Source organism: Alosa pseudoharengus, unplaced genomic scaffold (assembly GCF_046254945.1).
Source record: "Alosa pseudoharengus isolate Yale_2024_CS ecotype anadromous, Long Island Sound unplaced genomic scaffold, YU_APseudo_1.1 YU_APseudo_1.1_scf_19, whole genome shotgun sequence".
Taxonomy (NCBI): Eukaryota; Metazoa; Chordata; class Actinopteri; order Clupeiformes; family Clupeidae; genus Alosa; species Alosa pseudoharengus.
The window spans coordinates 33004964-33027701 of record NW_027468657.1 but is presented as its reverse complement, the minus strand read 5'-3'; the positions used below and the strand labels follow the sequence as shown (position 1 = coordinate 33027701).

Genomic DNA, 22738 nt, shown 5'->3' with positions numbered 1-22738 from the left:
CTAGGGCTAAAGCAACACTGGAGTTGCTCAAAAACAGGAAGGGGAATGTTTTAGAATGGCACAGAACTTCTTTAACCTTCGGAAATATGCTATACAAAATATATACTATAGAATAAATGTTTACAATGGAAACACTGATTGTGAAAATATGTGTAGATATATTAACTGCAATATAGTTAAACTAAAAATTGATAACTAAGATTTGCAGGGGGATTGAGTACTTTTTTAAGCCACTGTATTTATCTTGGACTGAAATCTTCAGGCATTACTTGACCGATGTAAGCCTTCATTATGAGATTCAGATCACCCATCATGTCCACGCAGCAGGAAGTAGTTCAGCCATGCAGTTTTTGATTGACATGTTGTCTGACCCGTGGCAGCGCGAGGAGGCTGAGGCACGAGCCCTGGAAGAGGCGGAGAAGCTGCGTCTGGAGCGAGAACGCATCCTCCAGCAGAATCAACAGGAGCGCATGGAGAGGAAGAAGGTTAGAACACACACACACACACGCACGCACGATTGACAATGACTATCTGGGACTGCATCTAGTAAGCATAGGTACAATTTGTATGTATATACATACACATTTTAGTGATGCTGTTGTACATGTTTCACAAGTATGTCTGTGTCTGGGTTGGTATCTGCAGAGAATCGAGGAGATTATGAAGAGAACAAGAAAAACGGACCAAAATGACTTCAAGGTGAGTTCAGTTGCAAAGCTGACCGATCTGGATTGGTTTTCAGCTAATGTTTAGCTGGAGTTTATTTTTTTTTTCTTTCACTGCTGTTTAAGCAGTTAGTTGTAGAAACAAGGTAATTGAGGAGTTGTATGATACGGCTCTTCCACTGATCTAAAGGGACCTTTAGAATGTCCAAATGTCCGATATTTTTTGTATTTGTATTTGCTGCAAAACATTGATGAACGCTGTAAATGGCAACAGATTTTGTGCTTCTGATTCCCTTCCTATTATTCCACAAGTGGTCCGTTCACCTGGAAATGGAAATGGAGAGTAGAGTCTGCAAGTCATTTGTTGCTATGCAACTTGAAAACTTTTGAATTCTATTTGTGTGGCGAACTATTTGTTTCTCAGTGGAAGCCACAAAATGGTAACAAATAAAATGTCAAAGACATTTCTTTTCTCATTTAGGCAAGTAGCCGTATAATAAGTGGTATAATGTCCAATCAGGAAGAAGCAAAACCCTGTTGAGCTTGACAACTCAGGCCTGTCAGGTCTTACTTTCCAATGTCAAGGGTTCAGTGTTTTAACACACATTCTCATGGCCATATTTCAACAGTGTCCTGCAACAGAATGCTCTATCTTATAACAGGTTTCATAAGTGTTTGACTGTGACTCATATCATAACTGTGTTCTTGACCGAAGTAGCACAGGCAATATACAGTAGGGACCATTTCAAATTGTAGGACTGTCTACTTTGGCACACTTGGCAGTAAGAGACTCAGTAATGCAGTCTTGTTTGATGGTTATTGTTTGTGTGTTCTTTGAATAGAGAGATGATGAGAAATGTGTCCAGGAGATGAATGGAAATGGCAATGATGACCAAGCAAACTGTGACGGTAACGGCCACGTCCCTTATTACTACTCTCTAGTGCCATCATACCAAATCCTTCCCGACATTCAAAAATGTCAAGTTCACAATATTAATCAATATTTCTATGCTCTTTTCTCACAGAGGAAAATCCTGACCAACTAGATGACATTGCTATGGAGTCCAACCAATCAGAAGCCCAGGAGGAGGAGGCCCTTCCTTTAGCTGAGCCAATGGCAGTGCGGGAGGAGCCCTTGGGCTGTGTGAATGGGCAGCCTGGGGTGGACAACAAGGAGAACAGCAACGGGTCCTGCACACAGGAGCCCCCTGCTGACAGGTCAGTAGTCAACTCTCTGCACGTCTGACCACTGCACAGGGAACCAAAAGATTCTCTGGCCAAAAATTCCTGATGGCTTTCAGTGCAGTTAGATGTTTTAATAACTTGACACTGTTGAGGGCTCCCATGGATTCTCTAGTCAGTGAGGGGAACTTAAACTTACATGACTATAAACCAATCAGACCGCTCCCAAAGAGATGGTCATTCTTCCCGAGGGTCAGGTGTGGGGTTGCCTGGGGTCACACTGAAAGGCTTGTGGCGGAAATCTATGGTTGGTTTGCATAAGTTAGCAAATATAGCTGATATTGCATACAGCGGCTCTAAGTGAAAGAATTGTCCATTATCCCCTGTGGTGGGGCAGGGTGGTTGATCCTGCCCCAAATGTAGGTTAGTGGAGAAGGGCGGCTGCGTAGCATGGAGCAGGTCTTTCCTGTGGTGCCCCTGCAGAGCTCAGGATGTCAGGCGGCCGGGCTGTAAGCCTGCTCAGTAGGATTAGCCCTGCACGGTGGGTCTGAGCCCCCCCCAGGCCCATTAGTGGAAGATTAGACAGGCCTGGGCCTATCTGTGGCCACTGGGAGTAAACACAGACCACTACACCTTCTCCCCCCACCTCCACCCCCCATCCCCTCAGCAGTTGTCCTCCGTCCAAAAGCCGGCTGGTGGAGGGCTCCGAGTTTGTGAACGAAGACGCCAAGGTGGGCCTAGCGCCAGGGGTCAACGGGAAGTCCGGGCCCTGGAGCTTCGAGGAGCTCATCGACCTCAACGTCCACAGCAAGGGCCGGCCACTGCTGGAGGCGGAGGCCTGCAACCAGGGCCTGATGGAGCGCGAGGCGGGGGTTCCCGAGGGCCCGCGTGTGGCCTTCGAGGAGAAGACGTCCGTCAGCTCCCTGCACCCCAGCCAGCCCATCGAGGCCTTGTCCGGTAAGGGCTGACCACTGCAGTCTGTGTAGCTGCTCGCTCAGTGTGTGTAATGAAGAAGATTACATTAGATTACATTCAATTACATTAAAGGCATAATCAGTATTCTGAAATAAGGATTTAGTCTTGTCTCAGGACTCAGTATCATATTTGATTGTGTCCTGTGCTGAGCACTTACTGACTTTGTTCTCTCTCTGTCTCTCTCTCTCTCTCTCTCTCTCTCTCTTTTCCACTTCCAGAGATGTGAGGACTGGAGCCTTGTGATTTACATACATATTTGTTTATTTTTTTGCACTCTGTGAGTTGTTGTCCAGTTTGAGCTTGAGAGCAGAGAGCTCCCCCCCCCCCCCCCCCGACCCAACGCAGAGCTATGCGACGTGACCCCAGTGGCAAGACAGATGACACAAACACAACACAAAAGATAAAACACAACACAAAAGATAAAACACAACACAAAAGATAAAACACAAAAGATAAAACACAAAAGATAAAAAAGAGAAGCGCTTCAGGGAATACCTACATGTTCTTCAGTGTGCTCGTCTGCTCCAGCTCTCAGCCTCCTTCCTATATAGACATTTTAGTCCTGTGAGTTTTTGTTGTTTTTTTATTGTTGTTATTGATATTATTAATTAATTGTTATTGTGTTCTTGTTATTTGTGTCATTTTTGTAATTGAGGGGGCTGCAGCAATGTCGTAATTTATTCCTCTTCATTTTTGAATTTTATGACCGCCACTTCAATGTTTGTTATTTTTGAGATTTTTGTTTTTGTTTTATTTTTTTTCCTCCCAAGAAAATTCCATAAGTACACGTTGATGTTGATGTGGCTGTGTGTTGGTATGAGGGTGATGAGGGTAGACACAGCTGCCAGATCTCTCATGACCAAAAAGAAGCAGCCCTTGCTAGTCCATGAGCGCTCGCTGCTTTGGGTGGGGGGGGCGTGGTGCTCAGAACCGGCCTCTGGGCTTGGAGCTTTACCGTCTCATGCGCTGCTCCTCCTGTTCACACACACATACACACACACACACACACCCCCCCCACCCACACCCACACCCACACACACACACGCGCGCACACACACACCCACACACACACACACACACACACAGACATTTAGTCTCAAACTCAAGCCTGGAGCTGAAGAATGCAACCCACATTGGCACCCCTCCTGGAATCTGAGCACGCTAGCAGCTGCGATTACGGCGGGCCTGGGGCTCTTATAAAAACTAAAAGATTTCTTGTCGTTTCCCGTCTCCGTTTCTCCTCCCTTCTCCACCCTGCTTCTGAGCGCCACCGCATGGCAGCTCTCACTGCCCCCCCCCCCCTCCCACCGGACACCCCCAGACCCCCACCCCATCCTCCATGCTCTTCCAGCGGTCATTAGCGCCACTCCCGTGGCTGCCCACAAACCTCTGTTTTGATTTTTGTCGGAGGGTGGGGCGTTGCACATAGGTCAGCACATTTCACAGAGCGTGTCTCTGACAAACGGGACTTACTGGGTTTCACTTCAGCCTACATCCATCTAATTAACATAGTGTTGCTCTTTACATCTGTCTTGGCATCTGCGCCCTCCTTTTGAACTTAACCCAAGGATGGAGGTGTTAACCACATGTGTTGTGATCTGTCCTGTTTAATGAAGTTTATGCATTCTGCCAGTTTATTTGAGAGAAGATGAATGGTGTTTAAGTTGTCGGTTCTTGTTGCACAGGTTCTCTACGTGTACATAAATGCAATGGTTTGATATTCTGTGATGGTTAGATACTCATATCAGTTGCTTTAACATAACACCACCCTAAGACAAGGCTGGTGGCTGTATGAATCCATGTCATTCATGTAATAATCATATTACATCTGTAGTACTCTGAGGATTCACTGTAGCCCTGTGTCTTGCACATGCGGACGTGTGTGTGTGTGCGCATGTGTGTCTATGGTCCCCCCTCAGGGTTTGCTGTAAGGAGGAATGCACCAGCCCCACAACTGATTATTTTTTTCTTTCTTTCTTTTTTTTTCTTTTCTTTAAGTTTTGTTTTACAAGACGTTCCCAGTCCAGCGTTTCTCCTCTGGCTACTCCAGAGTTCCATGTTCCAGAACATGCCAGTTCCTACATTCTTTTTTTCTCTTTGTTGTTTTCCTCCCTCACTCTATCCGTGCTCTTGCACACATATGCATCTATACCTTCGACTCCAGCGCTTTTAAGTTTTAAGATCTCTAATTTGGTTGTTTATAAATATATAAAAATATATATATTTGAATATATATTTCTACATATTTAAGTGTTCTGTATATAATCAGTATTAGGCCGGTAAGCCATGTCTGTGTGACTGTGGGAAGGGTAGAGTAGTGTGGAGATGTTCATTAGTCTGTTACTGTATACATACGATACGTTAGTGAGGACCACAGCAGACGCCAGCCCTAAGTGCAGGGAGCCAGCGCTGTTGCAACACTCTAAAGCTTTACATGTTACACAAATGGGTCCTGATCTACTAACATGACCAGGAGTTATCCTGCTACTGTTTGATTTGCAAGAGGCCATGTGTGTGTGTGTGTGTGTGTGTGTGTGTGTGTTTGATTGATTTGGAATGGGCTCTGTGTGTCTGAGGGGAATGAGGATGTAGACGGAAAGTGCTGTTAAGTTTACAGGTTGTGCTGGTTTGCTCAGTAAGGTCTGGGTTAGAAGCCCACACTGACTAGAGTGGTGAAAAGGTCTTTTCAGAATTTGCATGTGTGGAAGTCAGATTGGAGACTGTTGCGTTGGATGCGGATGATTTGTGGCCTTGGTGGACTGAGTCACAGCTTCACATGTTAGTTGCCGAGTAAAGGGTAGACGGTAGCACAGGGCCATTGGGTGTTTTTTGACCAATCCTGGCGTCCATGTTTAATTTGGTTGTCAGGAAAAGTGAATATCTTGAACTTTCTCGCGCTTTGATTGGTTTGTGCATGACTGTGTTTGGGGACCCTTAATAGTCTGAGCAGAATGTTGCTCATTTGCTTCTGTCATATTTTAATCGATCTCTATCTGTAAATACTAAAGGCTCAAACAGATCAGTACATCAGGGTCCTGTAGGTTATGTTGTGTGTTATTAAAGAATACTAATAATTTCAACTATTTAAAACCGGTTGTGTGTGTATGTGTGCGTGTGACCGCTGCTGGTCGTTATTGCTCCACTCTTCTTGCGACATGTGACCTGTATAGACCGCTTCAGATCTGCTATATTCCTTTCGTGTGCATCTGAATGAAACGAGACGTTTGACAAGGCCTAGACATTTTTGCACTGTGGGTCCATTGCAGGCCTCCAGTGGCTGGAGGCTGGTGGCGTGGAGGAGAACAGTGTTCTGGAGGTGGGAGGAGGAACGAGCGTGTTTGCCTGAGGGGATGGGGATGATGACTGCGTTGGCTGCTGGTCACTCCCTCTCTCTCTCTTGGCCTTTGAGTCCTGTTAGTACCCCTGAGGTGAGAATGCGTTAGCCACCCTAAGTGCCCGAAGTCATGCTGTGGGCTCCTTAGTCCGCCAGTAAAGTCTGTACTGTGTGTGTGTGCGTGTATGTTGGTAGGTATGCTTGAGCTTTACATGAGATCAGCACTACTGATGTCAGACGGTGATAGTGGCTGATGATGAAGAACCTTGTACACCCTCTATGCTATGAACTTGAATTTAAAGCTAACTGTTCTCCATCTCCTAGTTGTTCCAGCAGTAGGATAGAACAGTGCCTTAGGTTAAAGAGTAGGACCGATTTTTATTTTCATATAATTGCTAAAGCAGCAAGTCACATGTGCTTACCTCGGCCATGACAATCACTCTACCTGACTTGGGCCATGAGGAGAATTCGCTTCTGAAGAGCTGTTCAGGTCTAAATGCGGCCCTATACATAAAATTATATTTGTAAATATATCTAAAGTGTACTGGATAAAAATGTTAAAATAAAGTTTTGCAAGATAAAACTTGAGTGTTTGTGTTGACCTTTTGTGCAAATTAGCATTATGTAAATAAAAGAAATGAGATGTGAAAGCTTTAGGTAGATTTTATTGAACTCCGTGAAACACAATGTATTTTGTTTTTCTTAGCATTTCTCATTTTGTGTAATGGTGAATCCCTGTTCATCAGATGGAAGCCACACTGCAGCATTATCGTATCCCACACACAAAAGACAAGTCCACTCCAGAAGCATTAATACATGTTTGGCATACAGAAGTGTATATGTGAGTCTAGCATCTATACTTTGACTGCGTTACTTAAATCTTCCATTGAACCTCTTCTCAAATATGACAAAAAGGTTTCAGAGCTTAAGCAAAGCCTCTAAAAGCACTGACTTATTGTAGGTCTAAAAGCATATTGCTTCTGTTCATTAATTGAAAAACAAAAAAACATTATTTTAATGGCCATCAGATCTTTCTGATGCTGGTTTCGAAGTTTAAAACGCAGATATACATGTTGCGTTGAGATGACCCTTAAGTTCATTCATCTCTCAGTTGAATCTGCATAATACATCTTATTGCTACTTATTCCATTTTGTCGCCCATTGATTTTGCACTGCAGCTTAAACATAAAGATGCTTTAGATTACAAGTGTTAACTCCTCTATTTCATCACTCTGCTGAATCCCATCTGACTGGACCTTTGATGTCCCACTGGTACTTCACAGCTTCTTGGCGCAGTCAGGGCAGTAGATGTCCTCTCCATTGAGCACAAAGCGCTTATTGGCCAGAGACAGGGAGCACTTCTTGCAGTTGAAGCAATATTCATGCCAAGAGTGGCCCTCGTAGTTCACCACATTGGTGCCCCTGCCAAATCCTGAAGAAGACGGGGAATTATTTTTTTCAGGTGGACACATTTAGAGAAAAGACAGACAAGCCATGCTGCCTGTGAGTCTACATCTTCTGTAGGCTTCAGACCCTGATGTCTGCTCCAAACACATCAACAATTAATCAACAATATTTGGAGGCATTATGTGTGTATATATATATATATATATATATATATATATATATATATATATATATATATATATATATGCTGCTCAAAAAAATGAAGGGAACACTTCAATCATACACTGGATCGTTACTCTGACGCTGGTTCTGAGCACAAGTAAAACTTTTGGAGGCGACATTCTGTCAGACAACTGTCAGACATTCTGTGAATGTAGTTTGAGAATGGAGAAAAGGGGGGAAGGTTTCAAAAAATGTGTTTTAACAATTGTGGAAAGCTGTAAGTGTTCCCTTCATTTTTTGAGCAATGTATATTATGTTGTGTGTGTGTATGTATGTATGTATGTGTATATATATATATATATATATATATATATATATATATATATTATATGTAGTACCTGTAATAGGATTCTGGCAGCCATTGCACTTCTTGGCCACAGAGGTCTTGTAGCAGTCCACGCAGTAGACCGCATCCTCATGGGAGGTGAAGGACGCTCCCGCTAGAGCCTTCTTGCAGGTGCGGCACACAAAGCACTCGGCATGCCAGGGCTGGTTCTGGTAGCTGATCCCACCAGAGGTGATGGCCTAGGGGGAACGGGTTGCAATACCACAAAGTCTTTAGCCTAAGAAGGGCTGGTTAAGGCACATGTATGCTAGCTTTAGAGTCTGTGCATGTGTGTATGTGTTTCTTTTAGATGTTTTTGGGCTTTTCTAGCCTTAATTAGTAGAGCAGTGAAGAGTAGAGGGTAAATTATTGGGAGAGAGATGACCACACTTGAGTCTGTGTCCTCCTGGACCCTGGGCCTGTGTGAGGTGTAGGATACTGTTGCTGGCTCCACAGCTCCTCCATGTGTTTGTTTTACAGTTTTTGAGAAGTTACCTGTTTGCAGCCAAAACAGTGCTTGGCAAACTTCTTCTCATGGCAAGGGGCACAGTAGATGTCGTCGCCCTTGTTCAGGAAGCTATTCGAGCCAATTGGCTTCTTGCACTCGAAGCAGGTGAAGCACTCCTCATGCCACACTTTGTTCTTGTACTCCACATTCTGGGTGCCTTTAAAAAGAGAACACCAAGAGCCAAGAATGATCTAACTGGGACATTTAACTGGAGATGCAGATCTGGGAAAGAGAGTAGGCTACACTTCAAGGACAGTCCCTTTGTTTTCTATGTGGCTGTTCATACTTGTAAGCAAGTAGACTTAATGATAAAAAAAACTGACTGAAAGTCACATCAGAGGACATGCCGGTCCCCTGTTGACTGAATGAGCTGTACAGACCTGGCATAACGACCTTGTAACAGGCCTGGCACCGAGCACCTTCTTCACGGGAGTTGCACTTCCCACACATGATCTTGCCATCATCCCGGGCACAGAAGGGCTCATTTGCCAGGGGCTTGTAGCACTTGGCACAGCGGAAGCAGTCCTCATGCCAGTGACGGTTCTTGTGATTCAACTCCTAGGGGAGGTGAGGAGAAGAACAGTGAGACAGCACAGCTAGATGACTGGTGTTAACAGAGAGGAAATGAAGGTCCTAACAGAGGTGACCTCCCACCTTGGCATCTGCACCAATGGGGCGGCGGCATTCGGCACAGGAGTTGGCACAGAGCTTGTCGAAACAGCGCACGCAGACATGCTTGCTGTCCTTGTTGACGTACTTCTTCCCCTGCAAGTTGTCACGGCAGTAGAAACAGTCAAAGCGGTCAGTCATCGTAGCACTGAGATAGTGACGCGGCCCTGTAGGAATAGACAGACATGGAAACAGTTCAGCATAAAGAAGTTATTATTCCAACTGCAAAGCACCACAGGATCGTTCAGTTTGATAGATGTGGAATGGGTACACCTATCTGGCAAATGAGCTGAGGTCCTATTAAGTAATATTCATATTCTATGACTTGGTTTAAAGAGAATGAAGTTGACATCCAATGAGGTGTTCCCACAACACCCACAAGGGGGCACTATAGTCTCAAATTTTCCTTTTGGTGGGGCTCCTGCTGATCCATCTATTTGTGTGTAGTATGTAACCTAAAGGCAAGACAAAAGTTTAAGGGGCTTTTAAAATATAGAGTATGTATCACGGGCCACACTCTTTGTGTTATTCTCGCCTACACGGTAATCAAACCCACACACTGGGAAGCTCATAGAAGATAATGGCTACAGTGAAAGAGTTGTATGAGTGTGTAACGCTAATACAGACCCCCTAAAGCTGTTCGCCCCAGCAGGGCTAAATCAGGAGCCTGTCTGTGACTCAACTCCGCTCTTTGAAGAGCTCCCCTGTGGCCGTGCAGATTGGCCACTTTTTATCCCTCACGGCGGCAGCCCCTGCTCACGGCACGGTAAGCAAACGCAGCCTAGCAACGGCATGCCAAACAACTTAGGGAAGTGTGTGTGTGTGTGAAAAGGCGTCTGTTCAGATGTGGGCCGCCGTTGTATGAAGTCATGTCACGGCCAGCCAGCATGGAGGCGTTTCACTGCTTATGTGTGTTGCCACATTTTTAGAAAGATGGGGACAAGTCGTCCCATCCTGTTGTTTTGTTTTTATCTGGCTCTGTCCTCCCTGATGGCCACCTATCACTGGCCATCATGTAAACACAGCTCCCTGGGGCTGCCCACTGTTCCACTCTTTAACATTCCACAGCTTCCATCTGAAGAGCCAGCGAGAGAGGTGGACCTGCCGGCCAGCCAGGAAACCAGGGAAGCTGCTCCCAGGGGGGAAAAAATGGTGGACAGCCAGAGTCACGGCCAAGGTCACATAGCCAGTGTCAGTGTGCAAAATGAGTTTGGGTTTGGGGTATCAGATGGATGTATTCTCATGGAATAGCACGCCACTTAAAGAGCACAGCCCAACATTCTGGGCCACTTTCCCAGACGGGGATTAGGCCTGATGCTGAAGTGTATCGGTCTGCAAATCTAGAGTGTCCATTCAGTTTGGAGATTTCAGGAAACCTGGCCCAGGAAATGGGTCCTTGAGGGCCTGCTGAGTTCGGTGCTCTGCTGGGTCTGGAGTGGAGCTCCTTTTTGTCATTCCAGTCCTCATAGTCAGAGGCTCAATCCAACATCAGCAGACCTCTGACTCACTGCGCTAGGTAGGACGTGTGTGTATAATTTGTCACTGACCTTTACAGCATGACAGAATGCTGCGTGTCTCTCCTAATCCATTGCGTCCAACAAGACTCAAATGAATGTGGAGTGACAGTGGAATGACATTTATCTCCGGTTACCATGGGGATGTTTGTTTAAACAACTGGCTGCTATTTTGGTCAGTCGTTTATCAGGAGACCGCCTCAATGGCTTGTCCTCAGGCCGCTGCTGTGTGTGTGTGTGTGTGTGTGTGTGTGTGTGGAGGCTCACAGTAGCATCTTACACAGGAGATGAAAGGGTGGCACAGTAGCTATGTGCTTTACAGGAGATCTCAGGTGAGCTCCAGGGATCCACAGCACTACGCTATAAGGAAGGGACAAATCCAAGACATCTCCTGCAGATTAGATCTGCGTCCAACTGGTGTTGCTCTGGATGTTTTGTTACTATTCCCAGTAGGGTTGTGTTGATGAACATAAAAAGTTAAACATATCAAGTGAAATCAATAAATAGATAAAGGCCTAGTGCACCCAAGTGGACAGCATGGATATGATGTTTGTTCTCTTAACAATAAAACCCATCATACTCAACCCTTTTTTTGTAGCACCTCTAACTTGGGCAACTACCAGTTGCTCCTATACCAACTGTCCACAATAAGGGGCCATTCCTCTGACCTGACCGCTGTGGCTCCCCCACTAAGCCTTTGGAGGTAGGCTCCATCCACAGCTGCTCCTCTCTAATACCACTGGCATGTGCCTTCAGCCTGGTCAGAGCAGAGGGCAGGAGTGTACCATTCTGTCCCCTGAAGGGAGGTCCAGGCATTTCGAAAAGGTCAGTGTGGGATTGAACAGAACTGTGTGGTGGCAAGGTGCCAGGGCAGAGTGAATGAAAGCGTGTCTGACAGGAATAATCCCACCTCAGGCCAGCAGGAGTGTCATTAGGGGAGAGAATCACTGTGGATTTGTACAAATCAGAAAGAAAGGGAGCTACAAGGGACAAACATCATCAGGTCTCAGTGCCCATGAGGACCCAGGTTGGATTCCGACCTGCGGTCATTTCCCCATCCCGCCCTATCTCTCTCTCCCACTCACTTCCTGTCTCTTAACACTGTCCTATCTACATAATGGCACACGTCTGAAAAATATACTTACATGTCCAAAATGATGTAATATAGAATATACCAGGAATATGACATTAGTTTTGAGCAGCCTTGTGGATGGTTTATCCCATCTTTACCAAACCAAGTCAAATAGCCCTAATGTTTTATCTTTGACCTGACAAGTAGACATCCAATATTCAGTTCAAATCTCCAACTCAGGACGGTAAGCAGCTCTATTCCCTGTTCCAAGAGAGAACAATACAGCAGAACAAAGTTCCCTTTGCCCTGAAAACCTACACGTTACCTCAGACACCTGATGGTCTCCTACAATCAGCAGAACAGCATCTTTACCTGAGTGCCTGAAGAACGTCATGGTTAAGTCCAGGAAGGAGCGCTGAGGCAGAAGGTGATGGAGAGAGACGAGACGCTATCCACAAAGTGACATGCACTCCGCAATGCTACGGACACCCATATATACCCCTCAACCCCATGTCCTGCCCCTGATGCCCCAACAGGCTGACCAAGAACTGCCCATGCCATTTTAGGGTGTGTGTGGTCCCTAGAGTATTGGGGGGCAGGATGGATGAAGTGGAATGGAATTCCACTGGTGTGACATCAGAGGCGAGAAGAGAGTGAATTGAAAAGGCTGGAATGAAGATGGAGACCCAGAGGGGATCAGCTTCCTCTGGCACTCGTATGTGTACACGGCTGAGAGGCACCTCTGCCATTACACCGCACCAGAACCACAGGGAGGCTGGACCACAACGACTGCTAAACAGCACGTAGTCATAACACAGTCCGTCCAGTTTATAAATCCTCCCACAGACTCACCATCACAAATGTTTGTTCAGCACTGATTACTCTTCTAGGGAATTGATCTTTGACTGTTTACATCAGCATACTATAAAGTGTGTCATGGATGTACCACAGTGCTCCATACTGTAGATAAACATCAATCAATGATATTACTGTCACCCAGCCAGACAGTCTAGATCGGCAGATTGTTAAGTGACCATGGCCTGCAGGGACCAGAGACCAGACTGAGTTTGTCTGCCTGTTATCCAAAATGAAATGACTGTTCCACAGCACTTTTTGAGGTGTATAATATGCGTAGGTCCCTCAAGGGACTTCTTGTCTGCCTCAATGTTCCTGTCCTACACATGACTTTTCCTAAATCAGCCACAGGGGACGGCAGCTGAGCCCTGCAGCGCAGCTCAAGCACATCAGCTCAGCTGAGACGGCTCAGCCATCTTGTGCCGCTCTCCAGGAATTTCTTCGCTCCTTCGCCTCAGGGTCTCCGAAACTCCACCAGCTGTGGCGTAGCGGCCTGATGGAGGTCTCCAGGACATCGCTTGGCTCTCCTTCATCCGCTACCCCGTGGTGATACTCATCAGAGATCTGTTCTGCTGAGAAATCACCTGCTTTCCTCATCTAGACGGCGCTGGCGATGTATGAAGTGCTAACAGAAAATGTGTTCACTGGCCCTAAGAGTGAGGCTTTGTTCATGTTTTAATGTTATGAAATGCTTTCATTTCTCATCTTTCTCAACTGTTTTAAGCATATGGTTAGACTTTGTCTTGAATGAACCATTGTAAGTTCTCCAAATAAAATGTAAGTGCTTAGAAACTGAAGGCCACAAGTGATCTATTTTTACCCCTCATGCACCAACTTTTCTATTGTGGTGGGCTGTTTGAATTTCCATTCTCGTTTAGATTTATGCTGGTATCTCATTTCTCATTTAAAAAACACCAGGTTTATGGGGTTGTTTTCTGGCGAACTGGTGATGTGTGTCGAAAACTATGCCTGCCGTGATTCATGCCAAAGTTCTGCTTGTTGCACACAAATCGGTTTGAGATTAAGCCGGAAAGAAAAGAGCAGAGGAGAAAAAAGCGCCACCACCTCATTTCTCAATGCTGAACACCCCTCCCAGGCAGCGCTTGACCCTGGGTGAAAATACTTCCATAAAGGGAGTGAGGCGCAACGCTGTCTGTGCTCGTGAAACCACACGCTTCTGGGATGGAGTTGATTGTGAAGCACTAGCCCCTCTGTATACAACACCTAAATGTACTGTGACCTCCCGACAGCAGGAAAAGGACTCGGGGCACTAAATGTACCATCCTGTCTGTAATCCACCAGTTGTTTTTCATATACTGTACTCGTAGAGAGAAGCTAGATTAGTATCGTAAACAGGGCTGGCCTTAAAGCTTGTAATTACTGACCTGAGTAAACAGCCGTCATGGCTGTTCATCTGGACTAATGAGTTTTCCATGTACACAGTCTCCATTTTATGAAGTCCACAGCCTGGGGAACAATGCTGCATGATGTTGTTTATGTCAGGCATTTGGTTAGAATGGCCAGTTTTGTCTCTGCTTCATTACAGGGGGCTAAGCATCTGTCAGTGGTATAATTTGTGACTCAATTATACTAATCCCACTGTGAGGTTGAAATCAGCAGACAGGCGCCATGGCCACCATGCCTTCTGGAGGACGCCTCTATAGGAGGCCAAGTCCAGTCCTGTATGCGCCGGACCAGCGCACTCTCTCCCTCATCCCACCCCAACCCAAGTCAGACCTCTACATTCTCCTGGAATGCTTTCATCCACTCTGGCATGCCTGCACCTCTTCTCCTCCCACTATACGTCTTCTGCTGTTCTCTCTTCGGTCCGCAGATGCTGGGATGACCTAAGCAGCCTGGGGATTGTGTCCCTCGCTGCCTGGAGCCGTCTACTAACAACTGATGAATTGTCGTGTCTGAGATGTAACTGCTGGAACCTCTCAGAATGCAGGAAACAAGCACCCAAGATGAAGCAGTCGACTTGTCCCTTAAACTCTTGTAGCGTTAAAACACAATCTCCTTCAACAGTTGGTGGTGAAACGTCCAACTGTCACAGTTTGTCAACGGTGTGCATGTCAAAACAGCATTGCTGTCCCTGTGCTTTGTTGACATTTATAGGATTGATTCATTGGCTGTGTTTCTGTTTCTGTTGTGTTGTGCTAGACTGGCTGGCCTGATGGACAATATAGGTGGAATGCAGGCCTTATTGGCCCACCTGCTGTCCCTCAGGCCTGGGCTCTTATGGACGCCTGAAATAGCCACGCTTACTCATCGTGACAGCATCTGCACACACACAGCCCCTCTCGCCTCTTATCTGGCCCCTCCAGCACAGCCGATAGAGTGAGAGAGGGAGAGAGAGAGAGAGAGAGAGAGGTTGATGAGGAGCAGACCAGGCTATAAGTCTCACATGGCCAATCACACACTGAGGGGTAACATCTGGGCTACAGTCGCAAGGATTATGGAGATGATGGATGTCCACTGAAGCAAGAATTTAGACTCTCCAAATATGCGGTCTCAAATGGGTTTTTCTCCCAGAGACCCACTGGAGCTGAGATACGTGCCCTTTCAAACGATCCTCACAAATGGATCAGCTATTTCCAACAGGGCCCACTTATCAAAAGCTTGGAACGGGTTGAGGAATCAAACCAAATGAAAGGAGCAAAACAGCACTGAGTTCAGCGGGTGGTTCCCAGAGCTTTCCCACGTCTCCCTGTGGCCTGGTGTTGGAGCACTGCGGCGGTGTGCTCTCCCACTGCTGGGTGTGGCTGAGCATCTTAACGCTCACTGAGACACTTTTATTGTACATTTGCAAACTGCCGTGTCTTAATCCCTTATACTGAAGTCAGGTCACACCGCTGGTGCTGCCAACAGAGGATAAACAGTGACGACTAGATTGTGATTTTACAACTGATCCGTGACCAGTTTTTTGTTTACTTGACTCTTTCCTCAGTTGGTTGGTGGTTTTATAATGATATAGGCTAGTTAAAGAGTTTCCAGAGCGTGACGAGTGAATGAAGAGCAGCCTGTGGAGGATTCCACGCTGGGGCTGGAGAGGTGCAGCATCCCCCTGCTCTCTGGAACCTGTGATGGGAGTGGAGGAGCGGACGAGCAGGGCAGAGGTGATGGTGATGTCTGTCCAGAGGAATGTGAAGGCTGGGGGAGAACGTACAAAGAGGCGCGGAAGGAAGCCTGGCGCACCTTCTTTTCCAAGCCACACAGGAACAGGATCTCTTCTTTATTACTGGAAAGTACAGGCTGCCCCATCTCCACCATCAGCACTTTTGCTTTGTGTGCAGCTGCTGTTCACAGTCACCCTGTGATTGAGCTCATATGGCCAGTGTGTGGGGGGAACAAAGCTGTGGTCTCCGTTGCAGTGACATCATAGCATAAGCAACATCCAAAGCAATGTGGTTGAAATGTGTTACGAGCTCTTGCAGGTCTCAGATGGGAGCCTCAGAGGCAGGGGATGCTGAGAACAAGCCTAAATTGGGTAAAAAAAAGTTGCAACCACAATAAAACACCATTAGTCTGTCCATATGGTTGACATTTAAAGTGTGGTTCAGTAATCAGATGGTTGTATCATTCGCCGTTCATGGATGATGCTCTTTTACAAAGATGACCTCATCTTATCTTTCAGAGGGGCTATTAGTGCAGGAGTGACTCAACAAGTAGATCTCTGTCTCCAATATAACCTTCTAATGTAGCGACACCTCTGAAGATGGTGCTGACAGTCTGTCATCATTCTGTATGAGCAACATCCTCGGACACTTACTGACCGGCTGTAAGGGCCTCCTGCACTGACCTGTAGGTGAGGCCCCATTTATCCGTACACAACTGAGCCTCCTGCTCTCACTTGGAGCTGAGCTAATCACAGGGAAGTCAACGCCTTTGGCACGTGTCCAGCAGATACACAAACATACTGCCCCCCCCCCCCCCTCCTCTCCTTTTCTCTTTTTGTTGAAGGGCAGCTAAAGGTCTTACCAGTGGTCTCACCAAAAGAGGGATTAAGTGCTTCCCCTCACTTACTGCCCTTCATCACAATGACATGGACACATGCACACTCACACAAAGATAGCCACCTAAACGTTGGGCCAGGAACAACAACAGTCTGCATGAGTCAGAGTTCTGTGACATTCTGTCATTGGAGCAGCATCCTCCATCTGTCACCAGCACACCACTGTCACCAAACTACATTTATCAAGTTAGGAACGATGCACCAATCTTTGTCACCAGATGTTGCCAAGGAGAAAGTCCATAATGATTGACTGACAGGACATCTTCACTGGCAAGTCCCCAGTTTCTCCTAATTCCATTGCAATGACCCATCAGAGTTACATAAGATGGGTTAGTCTAGTGTTCGGAACAAGACTTTGGCTTTCAACTGCACAAGACTTTCTGGGTGGCTCTGGCAGCACAAGAGCAAACACAAACGGAGCAAAAAGTTGACCTGAGCTGGGCGACTAAGAGACTGAAGTTTGTATATCTGAGTGAGTAAGAGAGAGAGAGCGAGAGACAGAGAGAGAGAGAGAGAGAGAGAGAGAGAGAGAGAAAGGGGGAGTGTGTGTGTTACGCTGTACTCTGCCTCCACTGTTGGGAATGCTAAAGTCCACCCATAGCTCTACATTACCTAATTAGGACCTGCAAGAGTGTGCTCTACAGCTCCCTCTAGTGGGAGACTAGAGAATCAAGTTGTCAGTCAGGGAGGCAGGCTGCTGAAAAGGGGATGTGTCTGAACAGGGTTCTCATCCCACTATTCTTTCCCATTCTCCAGACACAACTTTGTTTCACATGAATTGCCCTCTCTGAGTCTGTAAAAAAGGCTAGCAGTCGTTAGACACAGTTACAGTCCCAAATGTCTCACTGTCTGTCCATGCCCTGGCCAACAAGCTGTCTGTTCAAACCTCACATGCACAGCTCTGGAGCGCTGCATTAGCACACTGGACATGTTTCTGTCTGCCAGATAAAAAAAGCTGAAATAAGAGACTAGAGACACATGTCACCTGGACATGACCGTTCTGGTCAGTTAGAGGGGAAAACAAACATTAGAGTTGAATATGACAAAACAAACATTAGGTTTGCATATAAGATAATAAACATTAGGTATGCATATGAGAAAACAAACATTAGAGTTGCATATGATAAATGGTAGCTGAAGCTAGCACACCCATCATTAATACTCTTGCCAAGAAAGATGATGTCACACCAACAGGGAGCTCCTGCAGTTTCTGCTGCCGATTTACAGGTGTAATTGAGCGTTGCTAAGGAAAGATGATGTCATGCATCTGGCTGAATACACAATAGAAGGCTATGTAGAACTTAATGTGTTTCAAATGTTTTAGAGCCCAACCTTAAATGACCCCATTATTAGCTAAAAGGTGAGCTATCTCTCCAATAGAAAATAGCCTGATGCTTAAACAAATTTTACCCAAAGAAAAACTTTCTCCACCCACAGGTATTCCATTAAAATGAAGGCATTGTTCTAAAAAGTCCTCTTTATTATTTTTCTATGTAGGCTACTTCCTACAAGCGTCTCAATGGCAGGCTATTTTAAAGTTTACTTGAAGCAAATAATAAAAAAAAACAGGAAGGGCAGAATAAACAGCTACATCTCTTTGTTATGGTCACTTTTGTAAAGTTATATTAAAGCTGAATGTATGTTTAAACATTGAGGTCAGAATTCACATAAAACAGGTGGCCCTAAACTTGTCAGTATAGGCTTCCCAAAGGTCAGAAATAGAAACCATTTTATCACAAAGTGTTTTAAATTGTGACTGATATGTTGTTCTCTGTTTGGAGAAAACTCTAGTAGCCTACTTAGCCTACTCCACCGTTCATAATTTTAGAAGAAGACAAAAAACATTAATTTAAAACAATTTTGACATACAACAGAGCAATATCATGTGTTAAGAATTTGGTGATCAAACGTTTTGATTGACAACACAAAAAAAGAATATAGCCTACTATATTGCCAGATATAATATTTTTTTTTTGTTATAAGGGGATGACATTGTCTCGCTCCCTAATCTTCAAAACTGCTGTTGGTTAAGGAACTTACCGATTGGAAACTGTGTTAATGGTACGTGCCTCCGTTCTCCCTGCACTGGTGCGTGCGCCGGTTTTGTCCGCTGAAAAATAATCTGACCGTTGTCTGCACTTTAAAAGTCTGCTCGAGTGAGAGAGAGGGAGGAAAACTCCAGGACGTGATCCAACCCCGTTACGTTCATATCAACAATGACTTCAAACAGGAATTTACTAGCCTGGGCTGTGCTTAGGGTAGCCTATGTGACCAAATTTAAACTTCGTTTTTTTTTCATTATAAATCCAGGGCTCAAGTTAACCATACTCTGAAAAGACCACGAGGCATTTTATATCATTAATTACTCAACATATCCAACCACACTGAACTTTTCATAGACAGCAACAAGAAATAAAAAAAGAAATATGAAAAGGCCCAAGTAGTCTAGATTTAATAATAATAGTAGACTTGACTTCATTATTAAAAGTGAAGTCATATATCTGACGGTATCGAATTATGGTGGTGACCTTGTAAGTGTGCTGGGGCTCGGTAGGGCTTGTGCTAGGGCTCAGTGGTCTTTAGGAATCCTCTCAAGGTTGTTGTGAAAGGTTTGTTGTGGAAATTCCCCCTTAAATAAAACAGGTGAAGCATGAAGCATCATCTTCTTCATGTTCAACTCACAAAGTTAACCACAAGGTTAGTTTCACACATGCACACAAGATTATTGACATCTAAAATTGACATAATCGTCGCCCATATATGATTAAATATTGCTCAGTGATCTTGGACAAATACTTCCTGACCTAAACTATGGCCTACTTAAGAGGAGAGGACCGAAGAAGGCATCTGGGAGAGCCAAAGGAATGGAAATGTACTAAGGAATATAACTCAATAGTATGCATTCACATCAAAAATCAAATCAACATTCATTTAATCTATTTTGTATGCTGCTCAAAAAAATTAAGGGAACACTTCAATCATACACTGGATCGGTACTCTGACACTGTTTGGTTCTGAGCACAAGTAAACCTTTTGAGGCGAGTGTTTTATTTTGCAAGAACTGTCAGACATTCTGTGAATGTAGTTTGAGAATGTAGAAAAGGGTGGAAGGTTGCAAAAAAAGTGTTTTAACAATTGTGGAAAACTGTAAGTGTTCCCTTAATTTTTATGAGCAGTGTATTTCATATCACACCTAGAATTATATAAGAACATTATTGTTTTATTTGTGTCCACACTTGCATGAATTTATAATATATACCGTATAGGCCAATAAACAGGGTTGGGTAGTAATGGAGTACACAAAATCTGGATTACGTAATCAGATTACAAAAATCAAGTAACTATAATCTGCCCAGATTACAATAAAAAAAAGGTGCAATAAGATTATAGTTACATTGTTGAGGATTATTTGATAAGATTTTATCATGCAAACAATGAAACTTTTTTATGATAGTCTAACTAATGTTTTAATTTGACAAGCAGCCCATTCGTTTGTCCACTATATGTCACTATCATCCAATTGCCTGTGTAGTTTCTTGACAAGAAAAAGGTTCAAATCAAAACCCAAGATGAGCCGTCGACGTCGACGATAAATCTGTTCGGAAAAAAAGGCGTTCAGTAGCCTATGCAATAACACATCTGAATTAAAGACCGTGGATAATAAGAATGTGTATGTCGTGTGCAAGTTGTGTAAAAAGTAATCCTAAAGTAATCAGATTACATGTTTTGGGTAGGCTAATCCTATTGATTATGTTACTGAATACAAAAATTGTGGGCCTAATCTGTAGTCAGTAGCCTATGGATTACATTTCAAAGTAATCTGACCCAACTCTGTTTATATATACAATTAAGAACAAAATTATTCATAGCCCTGGTAAATATTGATGTAATGTTGATTTTCTCTTGACCAATATGTTTGTTCTGACTGAAAATGACACTGCCACATGCCAAAAGGTTGTAAGACAATGTGGTAGAAACATGGAATCAAAAAAATAATCGTTTTTAGCATTTTTTTATGAAAATGGCAAGTCCAAAATTCTTCATACCCTTTTTAAATAATCAATGGAAACATCTTTATTTGCATTAACAACTCTCAAAATGGTTCTTATAATATCTACCAAGCCTCTCCATGTCTCCACAGTGATTCTAGACCACACCTTTTTAACAGCAATCTGGGTTTTCACTCAGGAACGATTATTTGCCATCACTCTGGCCTTGTGCTCACTTTTTTGACAGATTGAGGTCTGGACTCTGGCTGGGCCACTCTCAAATGTTGATATTGTTCCCAGTTAACTATTTTTTTGCCTTGTTTGGCTGTATGTTTTGTATCATTGTGTGGTTTAATGGTCCAATAATGCCCACTGGGGCAGGTCTCTTGGCACACTGCCTGAACTTTTCCTCCAGAATTATGTTATCTAATTAAGTTATGTTATCTGTTCTCAAACCTAGGTTAAAAGCTTTAGAGTTGTTGAGCATCTGCTAAATGATTAAATCTAGACTTCCAGCAATAGTCATCATCAAGTCATAAGTGACGTCAGTAAAGAGGACTTGGAGGCATTTTTCAGAACCACAATTCACATTAAATGGAGCAATGTGCTTTCAAAACAGACCTCAGTGAAGGCTGACACCTGTAACTCAATTATTAAGTGTTTGCTTAATGTGCAGTGGAACCATGTAAAATTAACTTTTTGAAAAGCCATGCTTTAAACAAACAGCTTGTTCTTATTTTGTGACCGTCATCCCCAAATGGTGATATCATGTAGCTGACATGGTTAGAAATAAAGGCTAATTTTGCCATGATGGAGTCAGAGTCCATTGAGTTTTATGGGTGTCTGGGTTTCCAGCATCAGGCAGGAAATATGCAAGGGGAACACGGTCCCCACTTTATTGCCATGAAGGGGGGTTGGCAGCCCTGCAGTGGCACACTGATGCATTCACTCTCTCGCACTCACCAAGGCAGACAAGGAGCAGATCCCAAACACTCCGCTCAGCAGTTACTCAAGTCCTGCTGCAAGAGGATCTCCATTTCGTCTCAGTAAACAAGCTCCATGTCTCACGGCAGATTACTGTAAACACATCTGGGGATTTTGACACGGCACTCCACGGAGGAGCAGGGCCATTTATCTCATCATGTTATCTAACACTGGAATGGCAGCAGGGGAAGTGGTCGAATAGTTCAAATCTGACTTTTTACCCATAGATGGGTGAACCCTTATGGGACTTGCGGATACATTTTGATAACCCATGCTTCAGGCAAAAACCTCTGTGACTTACCTCGCTATATATGATGCACCAATGGTGGAAGAGTTTGTGAATCAGCATGTGGTTGTGGGGAAGTTCAAGTGACCTCAAATGATTGTGTAGCAGAGCAGCATAATTAAAGTTGGACGGGCTGTTAACACCCTCATGAAAGGATTGAATTGTGGAGATGACAGAATTAACACCATTTAAGGGCTTCTACATAACTAGAGCCCACAGAAAACCAAACCCTGCTCTCGACATTTGTAATGGTCCATCTAGTGGGCGACACTTTCCCAAACCACAAGATCCAGAGATGTTAAGGGATAGCATGGGAGGCTCAGAGTTGTCTACTCTGAACAGGTCAAAGGATCCTCTGGCCTGGCTTGGATTCCACAGTTGGCATTCCAAACGTAGCTTAATAGAAGGGGCTGACTAGCTGATAAAGCCCTATGTAATGCTCACTGAGACACAGACACACTCAGTTAGGTATGAAAGGAAGAGCTGAATCACTATACGAACACATTGGGGTGGAGCTCAGAGAAAGTGTCTGAAGTGGGAGGAAAACAAGTTGGAAGGGGCCGTAAGTCCAGAACTCTTCCTTCTGCTGTTTTGGTAAGCATGCATTCTTGAGTAGACTTCTGACCATATTAGGCACATGGCAATTGGATTGTTCTTCCTTGCCTCAGCCCCGACAAGATCTCAGAGGTATGGCTTAAAAACGACTTGAGAATAATGACCCTCACTTGATAGGCAG

General features: G+C 44.6%; 2 protein-coding genes across 11 annotated transcripts in view; one reads left to right on the top strand and one right to left on the bottom strand.

Annotated features, from left to right (window-relative positions):
• The window catches only part of map7d3 (MAP7 domain containing 3), a 32076-nt gene extending 28244 nt beyond the window's left edge, over positions 1-3832 (top strand). For 8 of the 9 annotated variants that reach the window (XM_076292487.1, XM_076292483.1, XM_076292482.1 and 5 more), the window contains 6 exons: positions 381-485; positions 646-699; positions 1508-1574; positions 1691-1883; positions 2515-2804; positions 3041-3832. In XM_076292487.1, the coding sequence (XP_076148602.1) occupies positions 381-485; positions 646-699; positions 1508-1574; positions 1691-1883; positions 2515-2804; positions 3041-3048 (717 nt within the window). In that variant the 3' untranslated portion in view covers positions 3049-3832. The remainder of the gene's footprint in view (positions 1-380; positions 486-645; positions 700-1507; positions 1575-1690; positions 1884-2514; positions 2805-3040) is intronic. The other variant, XM_076292480.1, reaches the window with a different exon arrangement.
• A 2972-nt stretch (positions 3833-6804) lies between these two features.
• On the bottom strand, positions 6805-18911 carry fhl1a (four and a half LIM domains 1a). Of its 2 annotated transcripts, none has more exons than XM_076292478.1 (6): positions 18784-18911; positions 9273-9454; positions 8999-9176; positions 8606-8775; positions 8124-8310; positions 6805-7588 (listed from the first exon to the last, which is right to left on the bottom strand). In XM_076292478.1, exons 2-6 carry the CDS (start codon positions 9426-9428, stop codon positions 7434-7436), a joined length of 846 nt encoding a protein of 281 aa, XP_076148593.1. In that variant the 5' UTR covers positions 9429-9454; positions 18784-18911; the 3' UTR covers positions 6805-7433. The 2 variants fall into 2 exon arrangements, with proteins under 2 accessions (XP_076148593.1, XP_076148592.1); XM_076292477.1 differs by lacking the exon at positions 18784-18911 and adding an exon at positions 12246-12415.
• Positions 18912-22738: the final 3827 nt, after the last annotated feature.